We start from the raw sequence: 21,836 nt of genomic DNA, 5'->3' as shown, positions 1-21,836 counted from the left end.
CTCAGCCATAAGAAAGAATGAAATAATGCCATTTGCGGCAACATGGATGCAACTAGAGACAATCATACTAAGTGGAGTAAATCAGAAAGAGAAAGACAAACACCATATGATATCACTTATATGTGGAATCTAAAATATGGCACAAATGAACTTATCTGCGAAACAGAAACAGACTCACAGACATAGAGAGCAGACTTGTGGTTGCCAAGGAGGGGGCAAGAGAGGGATGGATTGGGAGTTTGGGGTTAGCAGATGCAAATTGTTATATAGAAAATGATATAGAATGGATAAACAACAAGGTCCTACTGAATAGCACAAGGAACTATATATTCAATATCCTGTGATAAACCATAATGGAAAAGAATGTGAAAAAGAATATATATATATGTATATATATATATCTGAATCACTTTGCTGTACAGCAGAAATTAACACAACCTTGTAAATCAACTATACTTCAATAAAATAAATTTTAAAAAAAGATGCAATCTCCAGGGACACATTGTATCTAAAGTTGGGAAGTGCTTATAGATAGTGTTTTAAAAAAAACTTTTAAATTTAGACATAGCATTCCTAAATTTCATGAAATCTTAAACCACATGCTTAAGATTATTGATTAGTTTAATGAGTCAGTGAATTTCATTAGTAATGACCTCCTTTCTTACCTGCTCTTTCCTTACCTGTTCTCCTGCTTATAGGAAGCTTGAATGTGAAGGATTAATTCAAAACTTACAGAGTTGAACTTAATTTCATAAACTCCAATAGGTGAATTTTATGGGCTCTTTAAAATGTTGCATATTGTGAGAGGGGGGCCAGTCTGAACTCAGGCCCCAGCTCCAGGTGCAGCCCACGGTCCCACCTTCTTCCCCTTCCTCTGTTGCCCACTTCAACCAACCTAAGCTCCCCTGAGTAGAGGGAGCCCACGTCATCATTTTCCACTAGGGAAACAAAGGTCATGTTAGCAAATACATGTAGGCAAATCATTCCCTTAAACAAAAACACAATCCCCTACTCACATTTTATCACCTTTTATCGTTCTCCCTGTGCTACCTAACTTCTCCAAGAAGCATATCCTAATCATCTCCGTCTTCTCACTCCACCTCTTACTTGCTTCTCAATTCTCTGCTCCAGCCCCACCTTTCCAGTGAAACAGCTCTTGCTAAATTATCAGTGACATCCCTGTTGTCAGATCCTCCAGATTGCTAACTGAGATGGAGGCATTTTCTAGTCCTCAGCGTACTTGACTTCTCAGCAATATTTGACATCGGTATCTCGGTCTTCCTTCCTGAAATATCCTCTTTCCTATGCTTTTCCAACCCAGCATTTCTGGTTTTTCTTCTTCTTTGTCTGCCCTCGCAAGACCCTTTGGTAGCTGGCCATTGAATGTTGGAATCCATCAAGACTCATCCAAGGCCCTCTCTGTTTCTTACTCTAGACTTTCTCCCTTGGCTGGTGGTCCCCAATCCCATCAGCCTAAATGCCTGCTTCTTATAACAATATGTAATTTAAAAAATATCATGCTTTCTCTGTAATATAAAGAAAAGTAGTTTATATGTAATAGGCATTTCAGTATGTGTGTGCTTGGCCATATGAAGGCATAATGATGTAGCCAAGTGCTGTGCCTCTGTGTAGAATCATTGGTTGTGAATGTGGGTGTTGTTTATGGAGACTCTACCTTGTAGACAGACAGAGAGGTGTTGAACTGGCACTCAGTTACCTCGGACAGTGATGCGATTTTCTGAAATGGTGAGTAGGTCTGGATAAACACCAAACAGTAGTCCGCTTTTCCCTTAATTTACATGGTTCCTACATTCCTGGAAAATTCAGTGTAACTTGAAACGAGGCAAGAAATACAAGCTTTGGTGTTTATATGGTTAAAGATAAAGTTAGATTCCAGGCTCAGATCATTAAAAACAGGTTTTTAACCTCCATGGCATGTGGGGCATGAGACATTTCTTCTCTGTGAACTGCACTGCGTTTTGCAAAGTGTCTGGCATCCTGGGTCCCCTCCTGTGAATGGCGGTAGCAATCCCCAGTCACTGTGAGATACCCGCCCCCATCTCCCCAGCCCCGGAAAATTCCCATTCCCCCTGGGGGTCCTGCGCAGTAGTTTAGAACTACTGCCCTGGCCGTCTCCTCCTGGGCAGGGGCTGCAGCCCAAAAGCAGATGACACCCGCGCTTAAGTCTTCACTCCAGACCTCTCTTCTGCCCTCCGTATCTGAATAACTGATTGTCTGCTTGTATGCATTTTATGGGTCACAAAGTCACCTCGAAACTCAGATAATGGCTGCAGTGTGCATCCATTTATGTAGGTCAGGAAAGTAGGGGTCATCCTTGGAGCCCTCCTCCCCCTTACCCTCCATGGGTATCCAGTCCATCATAAAATTCTTTTGATTGTATTTCCTAAATACAGCATATAGTTTCTAAATGTTTTTTCTAATCTCTTCATTTTCTCAGGCTCTACCTTTACAGCTTTACTCTAATCCACCGTAACTGGACCACCTCTGTGGCCTCCAGCTCACCCAGCTGCACTCTCCCACTTCCTCTGGATGCACTGATTTTCCTGTGGTCCCTTGTAGTTCCTAATGTTCTCTCCTACCATAGACCTTAGAACACATGCTGCCTCCCCGCTGGGATGTTCCTCCTCCCTCTTCATTTGTTTATTCCACTCGTCTTTCAATCTCAGCCTGGGTCACTGCCTCCAGGAAGCCCTCCTTGACCCCTCTGACCTCTCTATTATAGGCTCTCTTAGCATTTCATAACACGTTTGAGTTCTGGCCTTATGTTTACTTATGTGATCAGTTGATTAATGCCTGCCTTTTCCACTGTATACTGTAAGCTCCATGAGAACAGGGGCATTTCTGGTTTTGCTCACTATTGTATTTCCAATACTTGCCATAGTGCCTGGCACACAGTAGGCCCTCAATAAATGCTGAGTGTTCCTGAAGCTTGAAATGAGATTTTTGCCGCCGGAGTGGCGACCAGTTCCGTTTTGTGACAAGAGGGGGCAGCAGAGAGCTGCCAGAGGAGAGGCCTCTGGTTTGTCTTTTAGGTTAGAAAATGCAGTTTGTCAGGCTGTTTAATCAGGAATAAGGGGAAAGGGAGGGGAGAACACACGAGTGAAAACTGAGAAGCGAAAGAACAGATTATCCAGAAGAGAAATGGAACCAGAGGGAGAAACTTGTAGCTGGAGTTCGGTAGAGGAGGCCAGGGTGGCAGAAGTGAAGGGGGCTGCTCAGATGAGAGTTGGGCAAGTTTGTGGCTTATTGCGTCTCAGGAGGCCTCTCTAGGGTTGGAAAGATTCCTGCCCCAATAAACCGAAAAGAGAAGCCGTATGATGCAGATGGAGGTGTAAAGAAAGGGGAGGAGCCAGTTTCTTCTTGCCGCCACAGCTTTGTTTGGGAGCTTATGACACATGGTGGCAGTTCTACTCCTTGCCTGGGGGACGGGACTGATGAGGGGGTGGGAGGGGTGGAGGGAGTTCGGGGTGCTGGGACGTGAGAAGAGGAAGGGGAGGAAACTAGTATTTCTCAAGTACCCTCTGCGTTACAGGCACAAAGTAGTCCTGGAAGGTCAGTATTATCCTCATTTGAATGACGAGGGTGCTGTGACTCAGAGTGTATAATAATATGCTCCAAGTCATCTTCGTATGGCTAAACTGGGCTTTTAGCCCTGACTCCCTTGGCTCAAAAGCCCATGCTCTTTCTTAGATATTCTGGTAACTTCTTAAAGATTTTGGCAATGGCCTTTTTTAACTTATTATGCCTAAAGGGAAACAGGCCCTGTTCAGTTTTGTGCCATGTTGGTAGATTCAACATTTACACGAGAAATTATCATCCCTGTTTACGGACTTGTTGGCCCTTGGGAAAGCAAGTGTACCATAAATATAAAATATTGCAATTTAACCTCTATGAGATGATGGAGGTTCACTAAACTAGTGGTAATTATTTCATGATGTATGTAAGTCAAATCATTATGCTGTAAACTTACACAGTGCGGTATGTCAATTGTGTCTCATTAAAGCTGGAAGAAGAAAAAGAAAAAAGAAACCCGCCCCCAAACTGCAATTTAACTGACAATTTGTTTTATTATTATTATTATTATTATAAATTTATTTATTTTTGGCTACGTTGGGTCTTCGTTGCTGCGCGCGGGCTTTCTCTAGTTGTGGTGAGCGGGGGCTACTCTTCATTGCGGTGCGCGGGCTTCTCATTGCGGTGGCTTCTCTTGTTGCGGAGCACAGGCTCTAGGTGCACGGGCTTCAGTAGTTGTGGCTCACGGGCTCTAGAGTGCAGGCTCAGTAGTTGTGGCGCACGGGCTTAGCTGCTCCGCGGCACGTGGGATCTTCCCGGACCAGGGCTCGAACCCGTGTCCCCTGCATTGGCAGGCGGATTCTTAACCACTGCGCCACCAGGGAAGTCCCTGAGAGTTTTTTAAAATTAATTAATTAATTAATTGATTTTTAAAATCTTTATTGGAGTATAATTGCCTTACAACGTTGTGTTAGTTTCTGCTGTATAACAAAGTGAATCAGCTATATGTATACACATACCCCCATATCCCCTCCTGTTTCCTACATCCTCATGTCCATTCTCTACATCTGTGTAACTGACAGTTTATAATCTCCGAACAGAGACTCAGAATCTGAAATGTCCAAGGTCTGTGTGCATGTTTATGAGGGTCACACGTTGCAGGAATTATCATCCTGGTTTTATATGGATGGATACAAACTCACTGTACTGTTTTCTTGGCCAAAGTGTTAATCAAGGCAATACGGATGTAGGAAATAGGATCTCTGCTCATAGATCAAGAGCCAACATTAGAATGACCTTGAGCTAGTTGAAGAATTTCCGACCTTGACTAGAACTGTTGGAGGAGGAAGATTTGTGTGAAGCCCTGCAAGAGAATGCTTCTCCGGAGAACGCAGCCCACGCTGTTGTAGCTATTGACACAGCATGATTTGAACAGCAGGTCCAAATGCATCTCTTTGTGATCAGCAAAGCAAGGGTGGGGATGGGAGGAGGAGCAAGCATTCTGGAAATGGAAAATGGTTGAAGTTGGGGTGGTGGGCAGGGGGGCATCACAGGGCTCCCCTCTTATCTAAGAGCAGTGGAACACATCTTGGAACTGAACGTGTGTCAGCGTTTTGGCAGGGAGAGATGTGTGATTTTATCTAATACTTAATAAAGCTTAGGAAGAAAATGCATTCTTTTCATTGCAAAAGTGTGGTGAAAAGCGGGTGTTTTTTGGTTTTGTTTTTTCTCTTGGGAGGGGATGGAGGCTGTCAAGGGGAACCTTCCATCATTTAATCTCTCCATTTTCTCCCCAGGAATGATTTAGATTATATTGTCCGTGTTGCCTTCCATATTCCTTTAATATTTGGTTTAAGCAGTTATTAATGGCAACAATGAGCACTTTCCTATGTGACACTTCATCGCTCCTGACTGCCCACAAATAGCAAAATGAGTTCTGAAATCAGTCACTTGCCAGACTCACTCAATCTTTTTGGAGCATCTACATGTTGGACTTCTGTCCAGCACTGTATTTGATTCTGTAGGCATATACCTTCAAGGGATTGAAGGAATGGAAAACAAATGTATTCTTTTCCCCAACTGAATAAACAGTTATTAAGAACTCAGAACACTTCCCCATTAATCATGATCAGGTTCCAAGACCCTTCTATCAAAACCTTTTGAATCCATAATGAAGCCAGACCATAAAACTAATAGTCCAAACCTGATTTTTGGGTCCTAGAAGTAGGAGACTTACTACATGGGGAGGAGAGAAGATCCAGGAGAAGGAGAGCATGTGACATTTGAAGATTTAAGTAAATTTATAGTTTATAAAATTTGAGATGCTCTCCCTTGACATGACACTAGAGGGCAGTATATACAGTCAAACCTCGTAATGGAACCGGCTATTGAATTCTTACCATTTCCAGTTATGCTTTTTTATGTTCAAATGTCACCCCTCATTAATTCTTTTCATTTCATTAAATAAATAAAGGGAAAAAGACATTGAAATTATATACAGCCATAACAAAAAATATCTTATGAGGATAAAGAATTTTGTTAATTTTTACCAAAGTAATGCATAAACAATTAAAAAAATGAAATAGTATTAAAAGGTTTTTTTAAAAAATTTTTATTGGAGTATATTTGATTTACAATGTTGTGTTAGTTTCAGGTGGACAGCAAAGTGAATCAGTTACACATATACATATATCCACTCTTTTTTAGATTCTTTTCCCATTTAGGCCATTACAGAGTATTGAGTAGAGTTCCCTGTGCTACACAGTAAGTCCTTATTAGTTTTCTATTTTATATATAGTGGTGTGTATGTGTCAATCCCAATCACCCAATTTATTACTCCCCCCCGACCCCTTGGTAACCGTAAGTTTGTTTTCTACATCTGTAACTCTATTTCTGTTTTGTAGATAAGTTCATTTGTACCTTCTTTTTAGGTTCCACATATAAGTGATATCATATCATATTTGTCTTTCTCTGTCTGACTTACTTCACTCAGTATGACAATCTCTAGGTCCATCCATGTTGCTGCAAATGGCATTATTTCATTCTTTTTTATGGCTGAGTAATAGTCCATTGTATATATGTACCACATCTTCTAAAAGGTTTTTTCTTAAATGAAAAAAAAGTTCTCTTTCCCTCTCTCCTATCCTCTGTTTCCTGTAGCTTTCCTGGAATTTGTGTTCATATATCTAAATAATAAGTGCATACTTGTATTTCTTGAGACAGTTATTTGGTTTATTTTTAATGACATCAGAAATCATTGTTTACTATATAATTGTTAGAATTTTAAGTTTTCATCTTGGTACATTTTACCCAGCTTCAACAATCATCAGTCTTCTCTTATTTGTGTTTGATTATCCCCACATTCCTCCTTGCCCTCTTTTTTTTTTTTTTTTTTTTTTTAATTTTTACACTTTATTTATTTATTTTTGACTGTGTTGGGTCTTCGTTTCTGTGCGTGGGCTTTCTCCAGTTGCGGCGAGTGGGGGCCACTCTTCATCACGGTGCGCGGGCCCCTCACTGTCGCGGCCTCTCTTGTGGCGGAGCACAGGCTCCAGACGCGCAGGCTCAGTAGTTGTGGCTCACAGGCCTAGTTGCTCCGCGGCATGTGGGATCTTCCCAGACCAGGGCTTGAACCCGCGTCCCCTGCATTGGCAGGCAGATTCTCAACCACTGCGCCACCAGGGAAGCCCCCTCCTTGCCCTCTTAATTATTTTAAACAATTTCTAATGTTATATCATCTTACATTTCCTTTTTTGATACTTTTAAATCTAGAGTTAATAATTGTCTTTTAAAAATTGCTTAATTTTTATTAATTCATTATCATTAATTTTATTTTAACAGTTTTCCATCCAATATATGAAATGCCTATCTATGTAGGTAGAATTTTTGTGTATATAAAACAAATAAATTTTAGGTACATAAATAAAGTTTAATAAATAAATGGTCTGACATATTAGATAATCTATTGATTTTATTTCTCCTCCAGGGAACATTTGTTCTGCACACCCCTCCCACTCAGTTTAGACTTGTTACTTGCTAATTCTGCTGAATATTCTCATCCTGGAATTTCAAATATCCTGAGGGTTTTTTTGTTTTTTTTTCTTTGCTGCTTTATGATGGATTCCTCATTTCCTAGGTCTATTTCCCGCTTTCTTGACTTACTTCCTTGGGTGGCTGCAGCCCCTTCTAACTGTTTCCTAAGAATATAAGGCAAGTCCTCCTTCAGAATTTTGAAAGGTTTGCTCCTTTGGGTTCCAGAAGTCCGATGTCATTCTGATTCTTTTTCCTTTGTAAGTGAACTTTGCGACCAGTTAGTCACACAGGCTAATTTAATTAAGGGACTTTAGATTTCTGATTTTGGTACAGCTTTCTGTCTTTGAAGGAAAGGTACCATAAGTACTAACTAAGAATACCGGTAGCTGGAATTGGGTTCACCTTTATATATACCTCTTTGTATATATGCCTCTTTGTGTCTGGTACTATTTTGCTTCCCATTCCTTTGTAAATAACCAGTTTTCTAAAAATTCATGGTGTTTTGTGGCTTGGTGTGGGTCTTTTTTTCCCATTGCGATGGACACTTAGGCCTGTGAATGACATGGCCAGTATTTTCTATCTTGCCTTGCATGGCTCTGAGGCTGAAGAGTGAATTGACTGGATCGAATTGCAGTTCCAATGGTATAGTCATTGCTGAGTGTTTTTGAGGCCTTTTTAAGCTTCTCACTGGTTTACCATTTATTCCCAGGGCTTTGCTTTTGCTTTCCTTGGCTCTGTATTTATATCTTTGAAGATATTTTGAGGGCTTCTTCAAAAAAGTAGCTTGGTAATGTTGATTTCGAAGGTCGAGAGTATCACTGCTATTGAGGGCTTTACTGTTGCAGGTCTTTAGACTTAAAGACAATGAAAATGTGTAGTTAGTAAGGATGGGTTTTAAATATGGTGCATTGTTATTTAATCATTGCTCATATGTTGACTCTGTCAAAGTGGTTCGAGTGGCCTGTATAATGTCCACGAGGAGGTGTGACTCGATGTTCAACCAGAACTGGTTGGTAGTGGTCAAATGCCTGTTCTGAGCTGTGAATGGTGAATGCTTGGCAAGTATAGTTAAGAGTTTTGAGTTTCAAAACTCTCTGATGCTGCTCAGTGAGATTCACATGTGCTTTACTTAGAGCTTGTCCTGAAATGGTCTTCCAGATTAACCCCTCTTAGTCTGACATGTTGTTGTTTTAAACACCAAATGAAGATTTTTCTAAAGATTCCTTTTCTAATTAACTAATGGTACTATGCAGTTTTTCACTCGAGATAGAGCCATTCAGTAAAGAGGAAACCAGCACCTCTTCTTCAGCATATCTGCTAGGGAGCAGATTAATAGAAATACTGCTCTGTGGTTCATTTTGGCCTCATTCCACCTGAGCTGTAGATTAAAACTACTTCAGCGTTTCCCTGTCTGTCTCCTTCATCCTGATTTTGTGTTATTCTATCTTCATTTTCTTATGTACCTTGGATCAGTGAATGTGCTATTTTTCTCATAACGTCATTCACCAATTCTAATCCTCTAACTCCTTTTATGCAAGCTCAAAGATATCTCCGTGGTGCCATTATTTTTCCTGAGTACTAGCTCCAAGTTACTGGGGGAGGATTTATTTTCAAGGCTTGGTATCTGAATGGTCTGGACCATAACACCCAGCCGCTGCTCATTATTAGATGGAGGGGACCTGACAATATGGTAAGGAAACCTGAGTGAAATGGCTGTTCAGGGTGGTCATCAGTAACAAGTGGCTGGCCTGAAGGGTCTGGCTGGGCAGATGGCACTGCTCTGGGGCCCCTGCATGCCAGCTCAGCTTGACAGTTGCAGAGGAGGGAATTGGCTCTGATGTTTCCCTCGGCCAGGATCTCAGCTATGGACTAGACTTCATTACAAACCAGCAGATGGGAGAGTCAACCCAATAACTTTCCATTTCCCAATTGGGAAATAATTCTGGGAAGATGTTTGGCTCTGTTGGTGCAGTGCAAAGAGCCGCTTTCCTGGCTAACAGGAACCCGCAGACATTTGGCACATGGAAATTTACACGCATGCACACTCCCGAGGCTCATGAGTCTTAGCCCTCACCAGGTATGTAACAAGTGGGAGACTTCTGGCTTTTCACCTGAGAAATTTCCAGTGCAAGTCCATGGAAGCTTCCCCACGGGCCTTTTAAAGGCTGGACTGCTTTCTTCTCCCACAGTCACCACCAGCATGCAGAACCTCCCCTCCTGTGGGTGCTGCAGGATCACAGCTATCGCCGGACTGCCTAGCAACAAAGCAGATTCCATCCGTTCCAGCCTCAGATGCCAATTATTTTCAGTGCCTACCAGTTCTCTGGGCAGTATTAGAATCAAGGAAGAGGCAGAGAACTGAAAAGTGATGGTTTCCTTGGATCAGGGTAAGGTTAACATTCTAAAAAATCAAATACTCAAGGTCTATTTCCCTTGAAGGGTAGGGTCACTTAACGATTCACTGAAGGGCATCGGTTTGAATCCTCTGTTCCCCTCTCAGGTACCCCATCCTTTCAACCTGGAAGTCTTTTCCTCCATCCCCTAGTATGTAGCCAACTCTCAGATGTTTCCTCGAAGTAAGTAGATAGAGCCTTAAGGTCAGAATGGAGACCACCTCCTGAACAAAAGCCACTTCACACGTTTTTATTAGATTAGGTTCCCACAGCTGGGATTATCTCTGTACTAAAAGCTGTTTGTGTTGGGCTGCTCTAGTGCATTATTAGAGGCACTGAAATCTACCCCACCTCCCTTTCTATTGTACCTCTGGTCTTGTGGTCTTTTGATGAGTTTATAGTTATAACAACAACCAAACAACGTAGAATGGGAGAACAGTAGCTATGCTTTTCTTTCGATATTTCCAGAGAAGGAATCTGTACAATTTCCTGTAATCAAGGACTGCACAAGCTCTGAGTGAATTTTGAATTTGTTTTATACAGGGACCGGGGTAATGTTATGCTCTCGTAGAGCAGAGAGTGACCATAGATCTTTGACTTTCTTCAAGCCTCAGGGATCCCTCCAACAGCATCCCTAAAAGGTGTTGCCCCAGTCTGTCCTGAATCTTTTCAGGAAGATCAGGGTGATGGAAGATCTCACTCTTCGTTTAAAAATCAACTCTTGAAAGGTGAAGTTTACATATAAGAAAGGCACACATTCTAAGTCAGCAGTTGGTGACAATTTATCAGTTAAGACATTTCCCCTGTGCCCTTCTGTAAGCCAGTCTGCCCCTACGCCCTGCTCTCTGCTATCCCTTTGATCTGATTTCTATCACTATAGGTTAGTTTTGCTCGTTTAGAGACTTTGTATAAATTGAATTGTACACTGTGGACCCTCTTTTGTCTGGCTTCTGTCTCGCAGCATATATTTGAGATTACTCTATTTTCCAGTCAAAAAGAGATGAAACTCTGATTTGTAGCCCACACTGACAGGCAATAAGACTCATGCCCCTTCTGCCTGGATGATTTTTTCTTTCGTGGGAGTGTGGCCTGGGGGGTGACTAACTGTCTGGAGTTGCCCAGGACTCAGGTGGTTCCTCGGATACAGGATTTTCACTGATAAAACTGGAGAAGTCCCAGGCAAGTTGGGATGAGTTGGTTGCCCTAGCCCCCTCTACTAGATACCGTAAAGAACATTAGGGCACCAGGGGAATGAGCATCTAAACAATAGAGGAAAGGCAAGAAAAATGGACATTTTATGTTTCCTCACCTTAAGGCTCAGCTGCAAGGGACCCAGCTCTGGGAGAATGCCTCCGGGAGCCATGCAGCTAGAAGCCGTGCAGCTGGAGGGCTGGGTTTGTGTCACTTACCTGATTTCAACTGATTTTTTTAAAAAAATATTTTTTATAGTTTGGTTCCCTATTTTATTAAGGACATACTATGCTTCATTACTTTTCTGCTTTCCAGAATACTATTTTAAGAGCTCTGACATTGCCAACATTTAATACTTTTAATTGTGATCAAAAAAAATTGTGAAGTACATATTGAATAGTACAGAAATGACCTCCGCCTAGAAGGTCTTCCATACCAAAGATCAGTTAAGAGTCTAGTTCTTTAGCTTTTCCTTACTATCCCATTTTTAAATTTTTATAACTCACTAATTCTTTCTCAAATCATTGACTCTTGTCAAATTTTTTTTTGCAAAGAATTAATAACTGGATGTCAAAGTGTTGCTAAGACTTCATTTTTTTTTTTTATGGGGTGGTAGTGTCACTAGTCTACCATTAAGTACTATCATAAGTAATTAAAATAAAATTGCTATATTTGTCAGAGTAAATGAGGCAGGAGAAAGGTCCTAAGATGATGTAGTGATTTTCTCATCAATTCATTTCACCTCTTTCTCCCTAACTTAATATATCCTTTTATGTTTTTTTTTAAATAAATTTATTTATTTTATTTGTTTTTATTTTTGGCTGCGTTGGGTCTTTGTTGCTGCACGCGGGCTTTCTCTAGTTGCGGTGAGCGGGGGCTACTCTTCATTGCGGTGTGCGGGCTTCTCATTGCGGTGGCTTCTCTTGTTGCAGAACATGGGCTCTGGGCGTGCGGGCTTCAGTAGTTGTCACTCACGGGCTCTAGAGCGCAGGCTCAGTAGCTGTGGCGCACGGGCTTAGTTGCTCTGCGGCATGTGGGATCTTCCCGGACCAGGGCTTGAACCCGTGTCCCCCGCATTGGCAGGCGGATTCTTAACCACTGCGCCACCGGGGAAGCCCTATGCTTTTATGTTTACAGAAACCTGTTGACCTCATTGGGTGGCGATGCAGGTCATGAAATCAAACAGCTAGGACTGTGAACTGAAATTCCTGTTTGTTTGATGGGACTTACATAATTTGCAGATGACACTTGTATGAAGGGCTTTCAATGCTTTGACTTAATTTTAAGATTTCTTTTTTTAGAATTCCCAGTGGTTCCACATTTGAGCTCTATCCCCTTGACAAATGCTTGCCATTAACACCCAATTTCTACTTTTACTTCTTGCTCTTTCTCTACCTCTTCTTGCCCAAATAAGCTTAGGCCTGACATTTGCAAAATAAGACCAAAAAATGCATCTATATTTATTTTCCAAATATCTTTGAGTACCTGCTACATCCCAGGCAGTATGTTAGGTTCTGCAGGCAAAGATGAAACAAGACATGGGTCCTTGAAAGCCTCCCTGTCTGCTGGAGGGCTGGACAGGTACTCACATAATTACAGCTGAGTATGATAAATGCTATAGTTCAGGCCTATTCAATAGACCACGAGATAATCGGATAGGGAACAACGAAATGAGGAGTTGGGCAACTTGGAAAGCTCTTCCTGCAGAAGAATTCACCTCCTCCAGGTCCACTGGCAGTAGCAATTTAGCCTGTTTTAGAAGAAGAGCAGCGGGGTCTCATCCATAAGATCGCTTCTCAGTACAGCAACACGCAGACTTCCCAAACATTAGGCCACAGACTAAGACCATCGTCATTCAGATGGATCAGGCTGCAAGTATGAAGAACGTGACCAAAGGTGGCTTAGGGACTTCCCTAGTGGCACAGTGGTTAAGAATCCGCCTGCCAATGCAGGGGACACGGGTTCAAGCCCTGGCCCGGGAAGATCCCACATGCCATGGAGCACCTAAGCCCGTGCGCCACAACTACTGAGCCCGCGCTCTAGAGCCCGCGAGCCACAACTACTAAGCCCGCGCGTAGAGCCTGTGCTCCGCAGCAAGAGAAGCCACCGCAGTGAGAAGCCCGCGCACTGCAACGAAGTCCCAACGCAGCCAAAAATAAATAAATAAATTAATTAATTAATTTATTAAAAAAAAAGTGGCTTAGCAATCAAGGCATTTATTTCTTAAATCAGCCAGAAATCTGGGGTAGGCTACCCTGTTTGTTCAGCAGTTCACCAGTTCACAGAAGCATCCTTCTCCTCTGCCATTTCTGCACATGGTCATCTGACGGCTGTGGCTGCTGAAACCTCTGTGACCTCACCTACCTGAACACGTCCATCAACCCCCAGACTTTGTGTGATGACCTCCCTCTCCGAGCAGCCTCATTTTCTCACTCCATGTCTTGTACTTTTGCTCCCAAACACCTGCTCACTTGTTGGCACTGCAGCTTTGGGGGACAGGGGGGGATATACTGAGCCACGAAGCAAGACGTCTCACCTGTTAGGCTTCCCGCGTCAGGATGAGAGCGTATGAGGGGATTTTCATTTCTGATTTTGGGGCCCACAGTCTCTATAGGATAGGGTGTGTCTTGGGACAACTTTTATCTTTCTTTGAGTATGAACAATTACAGCATAAACTATTATCACTGTGAATTTTTTCCAAGCCATATTAGCTGTGACTCTACTGAAGAGTTGTAGTAAATATGTTCTTATTTGAATCTTACCTACACACGCTCACATACTGACACACTGGCACACTCATACACACTCAGACACTCGTACACCCCGACGTGAAACCTTGCTTTTCTTTGGGAATATGGATGATCTTTCTTCTCCTCCTCCTCCCCTCTACCCTCTGGTCGTTCTTTTATGTTTTTTTAGTGCAATAAAATTTCGTGTATCGAGCATTTATTATACGAGGAATTGGATGAAAAAATTTAAATAAAATAACAATTATAGGAAAGTATTTATGTTCTTTGCTTTATGCATTTACTGTCTTTCTCTTTTTGACTGCCATAGGAGGGGTGCATTTTATTTGTTTACAGTATTAAACTTGGGCCTATAAAATATAATTTATTCATTATGTTACTAAGGATTCTTAATGTGGACCTAAAATCCTTGGTCAAGATTAGATTTTCTGTGTATATTAGAAAATCAAGCTGAGAGTATCCTACACATGACTAACTTTGGAGGACAGTTTTTTCTTTCTTTCTTTCTTTCTTTCTTTCTTTCTTTCTTTCTTTCTTTCTTTCTTTCTTTCTTCCTTCCTTCCTTCCTTCCTTCCTTCCTTCCTTCCTTCCTTCCTTTCTTTCTTTCTTTCTTTCTTTCTTTCTTTCTTTCTTTCTTTCTTTCTTTCTTCCTTTCTTCCTTTCTTCCTTCCTTCCCTTCTTTCTCCCTTTCTCCCTTTCTTTCTTCCTCCCTCCCTCCCTCTCTCCCTCTCTCCCTCCCTCCCTCCCTTCCTTCCTTCCTCCCTTCCTTCCTCATTGCATGGCTTGCAGGATCTTAGTTCCCCAACCAGGGATTGAACCCGGGCCCTGGCAGTGAAAGCACCAAGTCCTAACCACTGGACTGCCAGAGAATCCCCTGGAGGACAGTGCTTTATTCTGGAGTGTTCTCTCTTGGGTAGGGAGAGACTCTAAGGAAAGTTTATTTTTCCAGGTCATAGCTTCCAACTAGGGTCAAAAAGTGGCTCAAAGGCTAAGTGGGATGGAATGATTTGGCAGTTCTGTATCTACCTGGTGGGTAGACTTGCTTTGGAAAAAGTACTCAGTTGTTTTCTTATTTATTTATTTATTTGGTTGCACCAGGTATTAGTTGCAGCAGGCGTGCTCCTTAGTTGTGGCTTGCCGGCTCCTTAGTTGCGGCACATGTGCTCCTTAGTTGTGGTTGGCGGGCTTTTTAGTTGCGGCGTGTGTGGGATCTAGTTCCCTGACCAGGGCTCAAACCCGCGTCCCCTGCATTGGCAGGCAGATTCTTAAGCGCTGCGCCACCAGGGCAGGCCACAGGATTCTTGCTAAAGGCAGTCAGGGGACTGAGCCGTCCAGTGTGTGGGGTGAGGAACTTGGTCAGACCTCAAGGTGGGGCATTCTCCCTAGACCAGCATAGCCGGATTCCTTGCTGAAACTGGGCTCTGCAGCCAGGGAGGCGGCCAGCCGAGCTTGAGGCGTAGTGAGAAGAGGGCGCAGGACAGAACTTGGACTCGCAGAACGAGGTGTCCGCGTCCACGTGCGCAGGGTCCGCACGGTGTGGGACAGAGCCAGGGGTGGAAGGAATGGGGGACAGGCACACCTGCATGCTAGCGTGGAACTTGGAGGGGTCTGAGAGTTCTGAATGGAACCTGCCCTTCAGCTGCAGGTTCCTTTGAGGGCCTTGAAAGGTGGGGCGGAGGTTGTCTGGTGGGGACTCTTTCAGTGGTGGAGAAACCTTAGAGACAACACACCGGAGAGCTTCAGGAGGCAGCTGGACAGTGGGGGCAGAGGGCAAGACCCCGAGGAGGGAGAGCAAGTGGGTGTTTCCCCTGTGGTGTCCTGAGTGAATGGAGGGGAAGGTTTGAGGGATTAGGTGAGGGTGAGCCAACAAGTGAGGAAGAATCCTCTCCCTCCTCTTCTCACCCCATGCCAGGCCCCAAAGTGAATCATGGTTTGTGGCAGAGAATGATGTTAATTTTGAATAGATGTTATCCATATTTGGTGTGAACCGTTGCTTTGCACATTTAAAAACGTCATGAATCTATATGTATGTAAAGGTAGAAGGGTAAAACATTTAGCAGCGTGTTAGATTGATTTATAGCCTTTAAACGTTCAGGCCTATGGTGGGCGGGACTCTCTTTGTACTCCTGCCTCTGGCCCTACACTGTTAGGAAGGGGACTACAAAGTTATTGACTGGCCCTCAGCATGGGCTCAGTGAGGGGGCTTGAGAAATTTCCACACCCAGGGGTAGAATGGACAGACGCCTAGCTGAACATGTATACTTGAGAGAGGACTACGTGACGTAGAATTGATTAAGCGGCAGGTGAAAGGACTCATGAACAGAGAAGATGGGAGAAGAGGGAAGAATATGGGTCTAGAAGTTAGGGCTCCTGCCAGAGCCCCTTTGAATTGGCTAGAGCCAGGCTGTCTGCAGAGGTGCCTGTGTGGCACTTTTAGTTAACCCTCAGAACCTTAGAGAAAATAGATGACCTGATGGGGCTGTGTGGGTTGGTTAAGAAAAGTCACATGAAATGGCTTTAAAAATAGCAATGAACTATGCAAATGATAATATCATGAGGCAGCCCCTTGGCCTAGATTGTTTTTCCTCCAAAGTTTTAGATTCCTCTATCGGGGTAGTTTTGCAGGATCACATTTTATGGGAAAAACACCGTTTTACAGTAGAGGTTCTTTTTAGAAACAGGTGACCTCTGGGGGACATTGTGTGGGAGCATTTTTTTTTTCTGAGTGAAGGCGTGCCTCTTCCCAAGTGGGCTGGGTTTAAGCTGGGTAATATTTCCGTGAGTGTCTTGGGAGTGCCAAGAGTAAGTTATTCAACAGAATCGGCATTGTAGCGGGGCCAGTGATCTCTCTGGTCCTTTGCCATTAGCCAGTCTGAAAATTCTGGTCCCCACCGGGGATCTTTAACTCCAGGTACATGACTCAAACTAAACTTTCTTCATAGAGTGGGGTTAATAATATGTGTTGCCTTCTGCTTCTACCAGTTTGTGTGGGAACCATAAAAGAAGAGTATATGCCCCTGCAGAAGAAAGGGAGCACATAAACATATCATAAAGGATGGTCGCTCCTCTGCTTCTCTGCCATTTCAGATTCAGTCCCCATCGTCAGCAATCTGACACCGTTCGCCAGCATTAATTTTATTCCATTTGTGCTCCAAGTTGCAAGTCCCTTTACAGTGCACTTTAGTGCTTAAGATCTGTCAGCTGTTAAAGGAACGAGTGAATTTGTCAGTATTCAATAAACACAAAATAACCCAGAGAAACGAAAGTTTAAATCTGAAGTTGTTAAACGTAAAGCCAGTGAAGATGGCTGTATAAAACTACTGAACCAATCGTACGCAAGTTAGTCACATTTTTATGGATTTATCATAGTTTAACTGATTTTCATTTCTTTAAAGACCCCAGTTGCAACTCTTGTTATAGTGGGCATTGCCCTGGAGTCAGAGCTAGATAAGTCAGCTGGTTCCTGAGCCACATCTGATACCTTTCAGAAACTGCTCAATATCACCACTCACGTTCTAGGTCGTGATATCCTCAAAGTAGTATTTTAGGTCTGTTATGGTTCTAATTTTAGAATTCTTAAGTGTTTACCATCTGAAGCTCTAAGTTTAGGAGAGGAGCTTGCTGGGCAAAATGACATATGTTTTTTAATCTTCCTCAGAGAATTTTAGTTTGGAAGAAAAACCTGTTTTAATGTGATCGTGTGTGTGTGTATGTGTATCTTAGGGAAGTAACTAGGAAATACTTTTTAAAGTAGCAAATAATGGGAAATGTTTCTGGAAAGTTAGGTCCCTTAAACTTTCCTCTCTATTAAAGAGGCATTCCCCCACTATTAAAGATAGTCCCACTCCTACAAACGAAACAGAATTCAGATGTATGAGAACCGCAAGCTCTCATTTTTAAAAAACTGTGTTTGTTTTTAGGGGATGAATATAAATAAGTGTTTCTTGCTTAGATTCTGCAGGCTTTTTTTCTACTACAGATTGCACGTTTGAGGGACCTTATGCTCTTCTCTCCTTCTTCCCAACATCAAAGTTCCAGTAGCAACTTGGCTGAATGAGCCTGGAAGACTCACCTCTAGCTATAATGAATGAAAAGCTCATTATAACTGGTACCAGTTTCAAGTCTCATTCCTATTATCAAGACACGGACCTAGATATTGGCCCTGAAAAGGTCTCGACAGCCATTTTTAGTTCCTCTTATAATACTTCACTGATGTAGCCAAACACTGATGAAAGACAGGCCCTCTCCATTCTCTGAAACACTGGAGGTCGGCTTTGTGTCTTTCTGCTCTGCAGTTTGGATCTTTGCCGTGGCAACCACAGGGTAAGGCAGATTAAGAATCACCCATGTGACAGATAACAGCGGCAGACAGCCACACGTGTGGCTGTCTCAAGGCATCTGTGCCGGATCCCCCAGTTAATTCTAGACCCATGTTAGTTTTAACCGTATTCCCTGCAGTCTCTAATCTTACATCTGGATCCCTGCCTCTGACTCCTATGGATTGGACTCTGGTTCTTCCTGTTCCAGGCAGATGGCCTTGATTCTCTGCTCTGCCTTTGGTGGAAGCTTTATGTTCTAACTCAAATTTATGGGTTCAGTTCCCATTGTTGGCCACTTGACCAGCCTAGAACCTTTATGAGCAGCAGCTAGTTGGATGTGATAAATTGCTTTTCCTCTCAAGTTCTCTTCCATGTCTTCATGTTTCGTTATTAACCATTACTGACCATACAGCTCTGCATGCCATTACATTTCAGGTGTGTGGATGAAATTCTTTTTTGATGCTAAAGGTCCAATGTAGCAAATGCCAAGTAAACAAATATATGACCATTTTTAGATGTTAGTCTTTCATTCCTGATCATTGAGAAATGAAAGCCTGTTATCAAGACAGTAGTCTGTACTTTCTCCAGCAGTTTCTGTGGGCTCAGTATATATCTTCCAGCATAATTTTATTTGGTTTTTAATTGTTTAAAAGCCTTTCTTGATTAACTGATTCCTCACTGATGTACTGTTGGCACCAAAGAGTATATATTTATTTGAGAGAGTGTGCACTGGCATTAAATAACTAATTTTTATGAATTCTACCAGAGAATATGTTTTATTATGCTGGAAGAATTTATTTGGTGTGTTTTCCCCCAGTGGATGCTAGAAGATGGATTTTTGTGTGTGTGCCATTTTCTTATATTTAAAAAATCAAATCACGGGGCCAAAAAATCATCAGTGTCCGGAACACCTTAGAAATTCTGTATTACGTATTGTGATATTGTCTTAATTCTTCTTTCTCAGTTATAGAAATAACTTCTTCCTGGTTGGGTCTCCACCCACGCAGTCAGGAAACAATGGCTTACCATATCCATCACTTCTGTCTGCACATTATCGTGTTTCAAAGATTTCCCCAATTAATCCTGTGGAAGCTGGAATCACTCATAACTATAATCCTGTTATGCCTTCTTCATTTCTTGATGTGCTTGTTAATTCATGTCCATCCTGTAGCAGTCTGTAACATAGTGCTATTATCAGCTCTTAAGTCTTTAAAAGCCTCTTGTCTACCATTTTTACTAAGGTTGATTCGCTGTGCTTTGTTGAAATTGATCATTTTAGATTAAAAAAAAATTTTTTTTCCTGTATATTTGTTCTGGCTACTTTTGCATGATTTCACTTTTTTTTCAGTTAATCAGTCTGCCAAGCTGGTTGCTTTTCCCTTTTTGGCTTCCTTTCTCTTGCTTTTTCTTTTCTTTTTTTTTTTTTTTAATTAATTAATTATTTTTGGCTGTGTTGGGTCTTTGTTTCTGTGCGAGGGCTTTCTCTAGTTGCGGCAAGCGGGGGCCACTCTTCATCGCGGTGCGTGGGCCTCTCACTATCGCGGCCTCTCTTGTTGCGGAGCACAGGCTCCAGACATGTACGCTCAGTAGTTGTGGCTCGTGGGCCTAGTTGCTCCGTGGCATGTGGGATATTCCCAGACCAGGGCTCGAACCCGTGTCCCCTGCATTGGCAGGCAGATTCTCAACGACTGTGCCACCAGGGAAGCCCCTTGCTTTTTCTTTTTTAAGAACTGTCTCTTCATTTCTCCTTCCCTCTCTTAGGCAATGCCTCTGGAAGAAAAGCCAGGAGGCAGTGGAATAAATTCTTTAAAATCAGGATAGGCACTTCTCCCATTTCCTTTTTCATAAAATGAGAGAGGGGGTCCCTTTCCTTGGTGATTCTCTCCCTGAGCAGTTTCTAGGGTGGAAGCTTCATGATTGACTGCCAGGCATTTTGCAGACACTGTAATATGCTACTTATTTATAGCCTCAAACTTCTCTGTATACTAATCTTACCAGGTGGACTCAAACTTAAACCCCAGAGTTCTTTGGACACACTACATTGTCTTTTCTTCTCCTAGGTACTGACTTTAACATAGATAGCTTACCTCTGCCTCGGAAAGCCCATCACGACTGGGCCCTTTTTCATGAAGAGTCTCCGAAAAACAATTATAAGCTCTTTCACCAGCCAGTCATCACCTTGTTCAACTACACGGCCACCTTCAGCCGGCATTCCCACCTGCCACTAACTACCCAGTACCTGGAGGGCACAGAAGTCCTGAAGTCACTCCGATACCTGGTCCCCTTGCAGTCCAAAAACAACCTTCGAAAAAGCCTCGCTCCTCTGGTGTACGTACAGTCCGACTGTGACCCACCCTCAGACAGAGACAGCTACGTTCGAGAGCTGATGACGTACATTGAGGTCGATTCTTATGGTGAGTGTTTGCGAAACAAAGCTCTCCCTCAGCAGCTGAATGGTCCAGCCTCTATGGACGCTGGTGACTTTTATAGCATCCTTGCCCAGTATAAGTTTATCCTTGCTTTTGAGAATGCGGTTTGCGATGACTACATCACTGAGAAGTTCTGGAGACCTCTGAAACTGGGGGTTGTCCCTGTGTATTACGGATCACCCAGCATCGCAGACTGGCTTCCAAGTAATAGAAGTGCTATCCTGGTATCAGAATTTTCTCACCCTAGAGAACTGGCAAGTTACATCAGACAGCTGGATCACGACGACAGACTGTACCAGGCCTACATAGAATGGAAGCTGAAGGGTGAGATTTCGAATCAGCGACTTCTCACTGCTCTCAGGGAACGGAAATGGGGGGTGCAGGACATCAAGCAGGACAACTACATTGACGCATTTGAGTGTATGGTGTGCACCAAGGTGTGGGATAACATTAGGCTCCAGGAAAAGGTAAGCAAATCCGGGTTTGGCAGAGAGGTGCTGGGATGGCCGTCTTGATGTTCTCTGCTGCTCTGCATTATTCTATTGCAGCTGCCCCATCACTGGTCCTCACTTCTATCAGAGAGGCCAGGCTCTGCGGCAAGGGTGACTATTTCATTTCTATTCTTTGAGGACTGTCATGAAGTTTACTAGTCCTGTCCCTCTTCCTGAAGGCCTTAAATTCTCCTTTATTGTTTCTTCTGGAGGGTAATATACTGCAGGTGCTGGGCAATAATACAAGGAAGCTGCAGGGGAGGGAGAAGGCCAAAAAATTTAAAATATGGAAAGTTCTGAATCGCATCCACATGGTCAGTCCTTTAACCTCTCCATCAAGGCTGTGGTTTATGCCAGACCCCTTATGCTCATGCCCCATGGACTGCCATTTTGAAACTTATTTTCATTTCATATACACACTCAATTAACCTCTCTCTCTCTGTCTCTCTCTCTCTCACTTCCTCTCACTCCCTGATTGTTGCTCTTTCTGTGTCTGGTACACACACATGCTTATTAATATAAAGAGAATATTCAATTAATGTCAGGGATAACCCTTAAAAGACTTCTTTTTCTTAAATTATTAAAATTAAAGTTCTTAGTAACATCTTCAAATTCTAGATGCTCTTTTTTTTTTAAAATTAATTAATTAATTAATTTTTATTTTTTGGCTGCGTTGGGTCTTCGTTGCTGCGCGCGGGCT

General features: G+C 42.7%; 1 protein-coding gene across 3 annotated transcripts in view; it reads left to right on the top strand.

The window, feature by feature from the left end:
- Nucleotides 1–21,836, top strand: part of FUT10 (fucosyltransferase 10) — a 103,793-nt gene that overhangs the window by 28,368 nt on the left and 53,589 nt on the right. For all 3 annotated transcript variants that reach the window (XM_068532178.1, XM_068532177.1, XM_068532176.1), the window contains exon 3: nucleotides 20,277–21,112. In XM_068532178.1, the coding sequence (XP_068388279.1) occupies nucleotides 20,277–21,112 (836 nt within the window). The remainder of the gene's footprint in view (nucleotides 1–20,276; nucleotides 21,113–21,836) is intronic.

Source organism: Eschrichtius robustus, chromosome 21 (genome assembly GCF_028021215.1).
Source record: "Eschrichtius robustus isolate mEscRob2 chromosome 21, mEscRob2.pri, whole genome shotgun sequence".
Taxonomy (NCBI): Eukaryota; Metazoa; Chordata; class Mammalia; order Artiodactyla; family Eschrichtiidae; genus Eschrichtius; species Eschrichtius robustus.
Note: the sequence above shows the minus strand (reverse complement) of the source record. Positions and strands in the feature narration are given on the sequence as shown.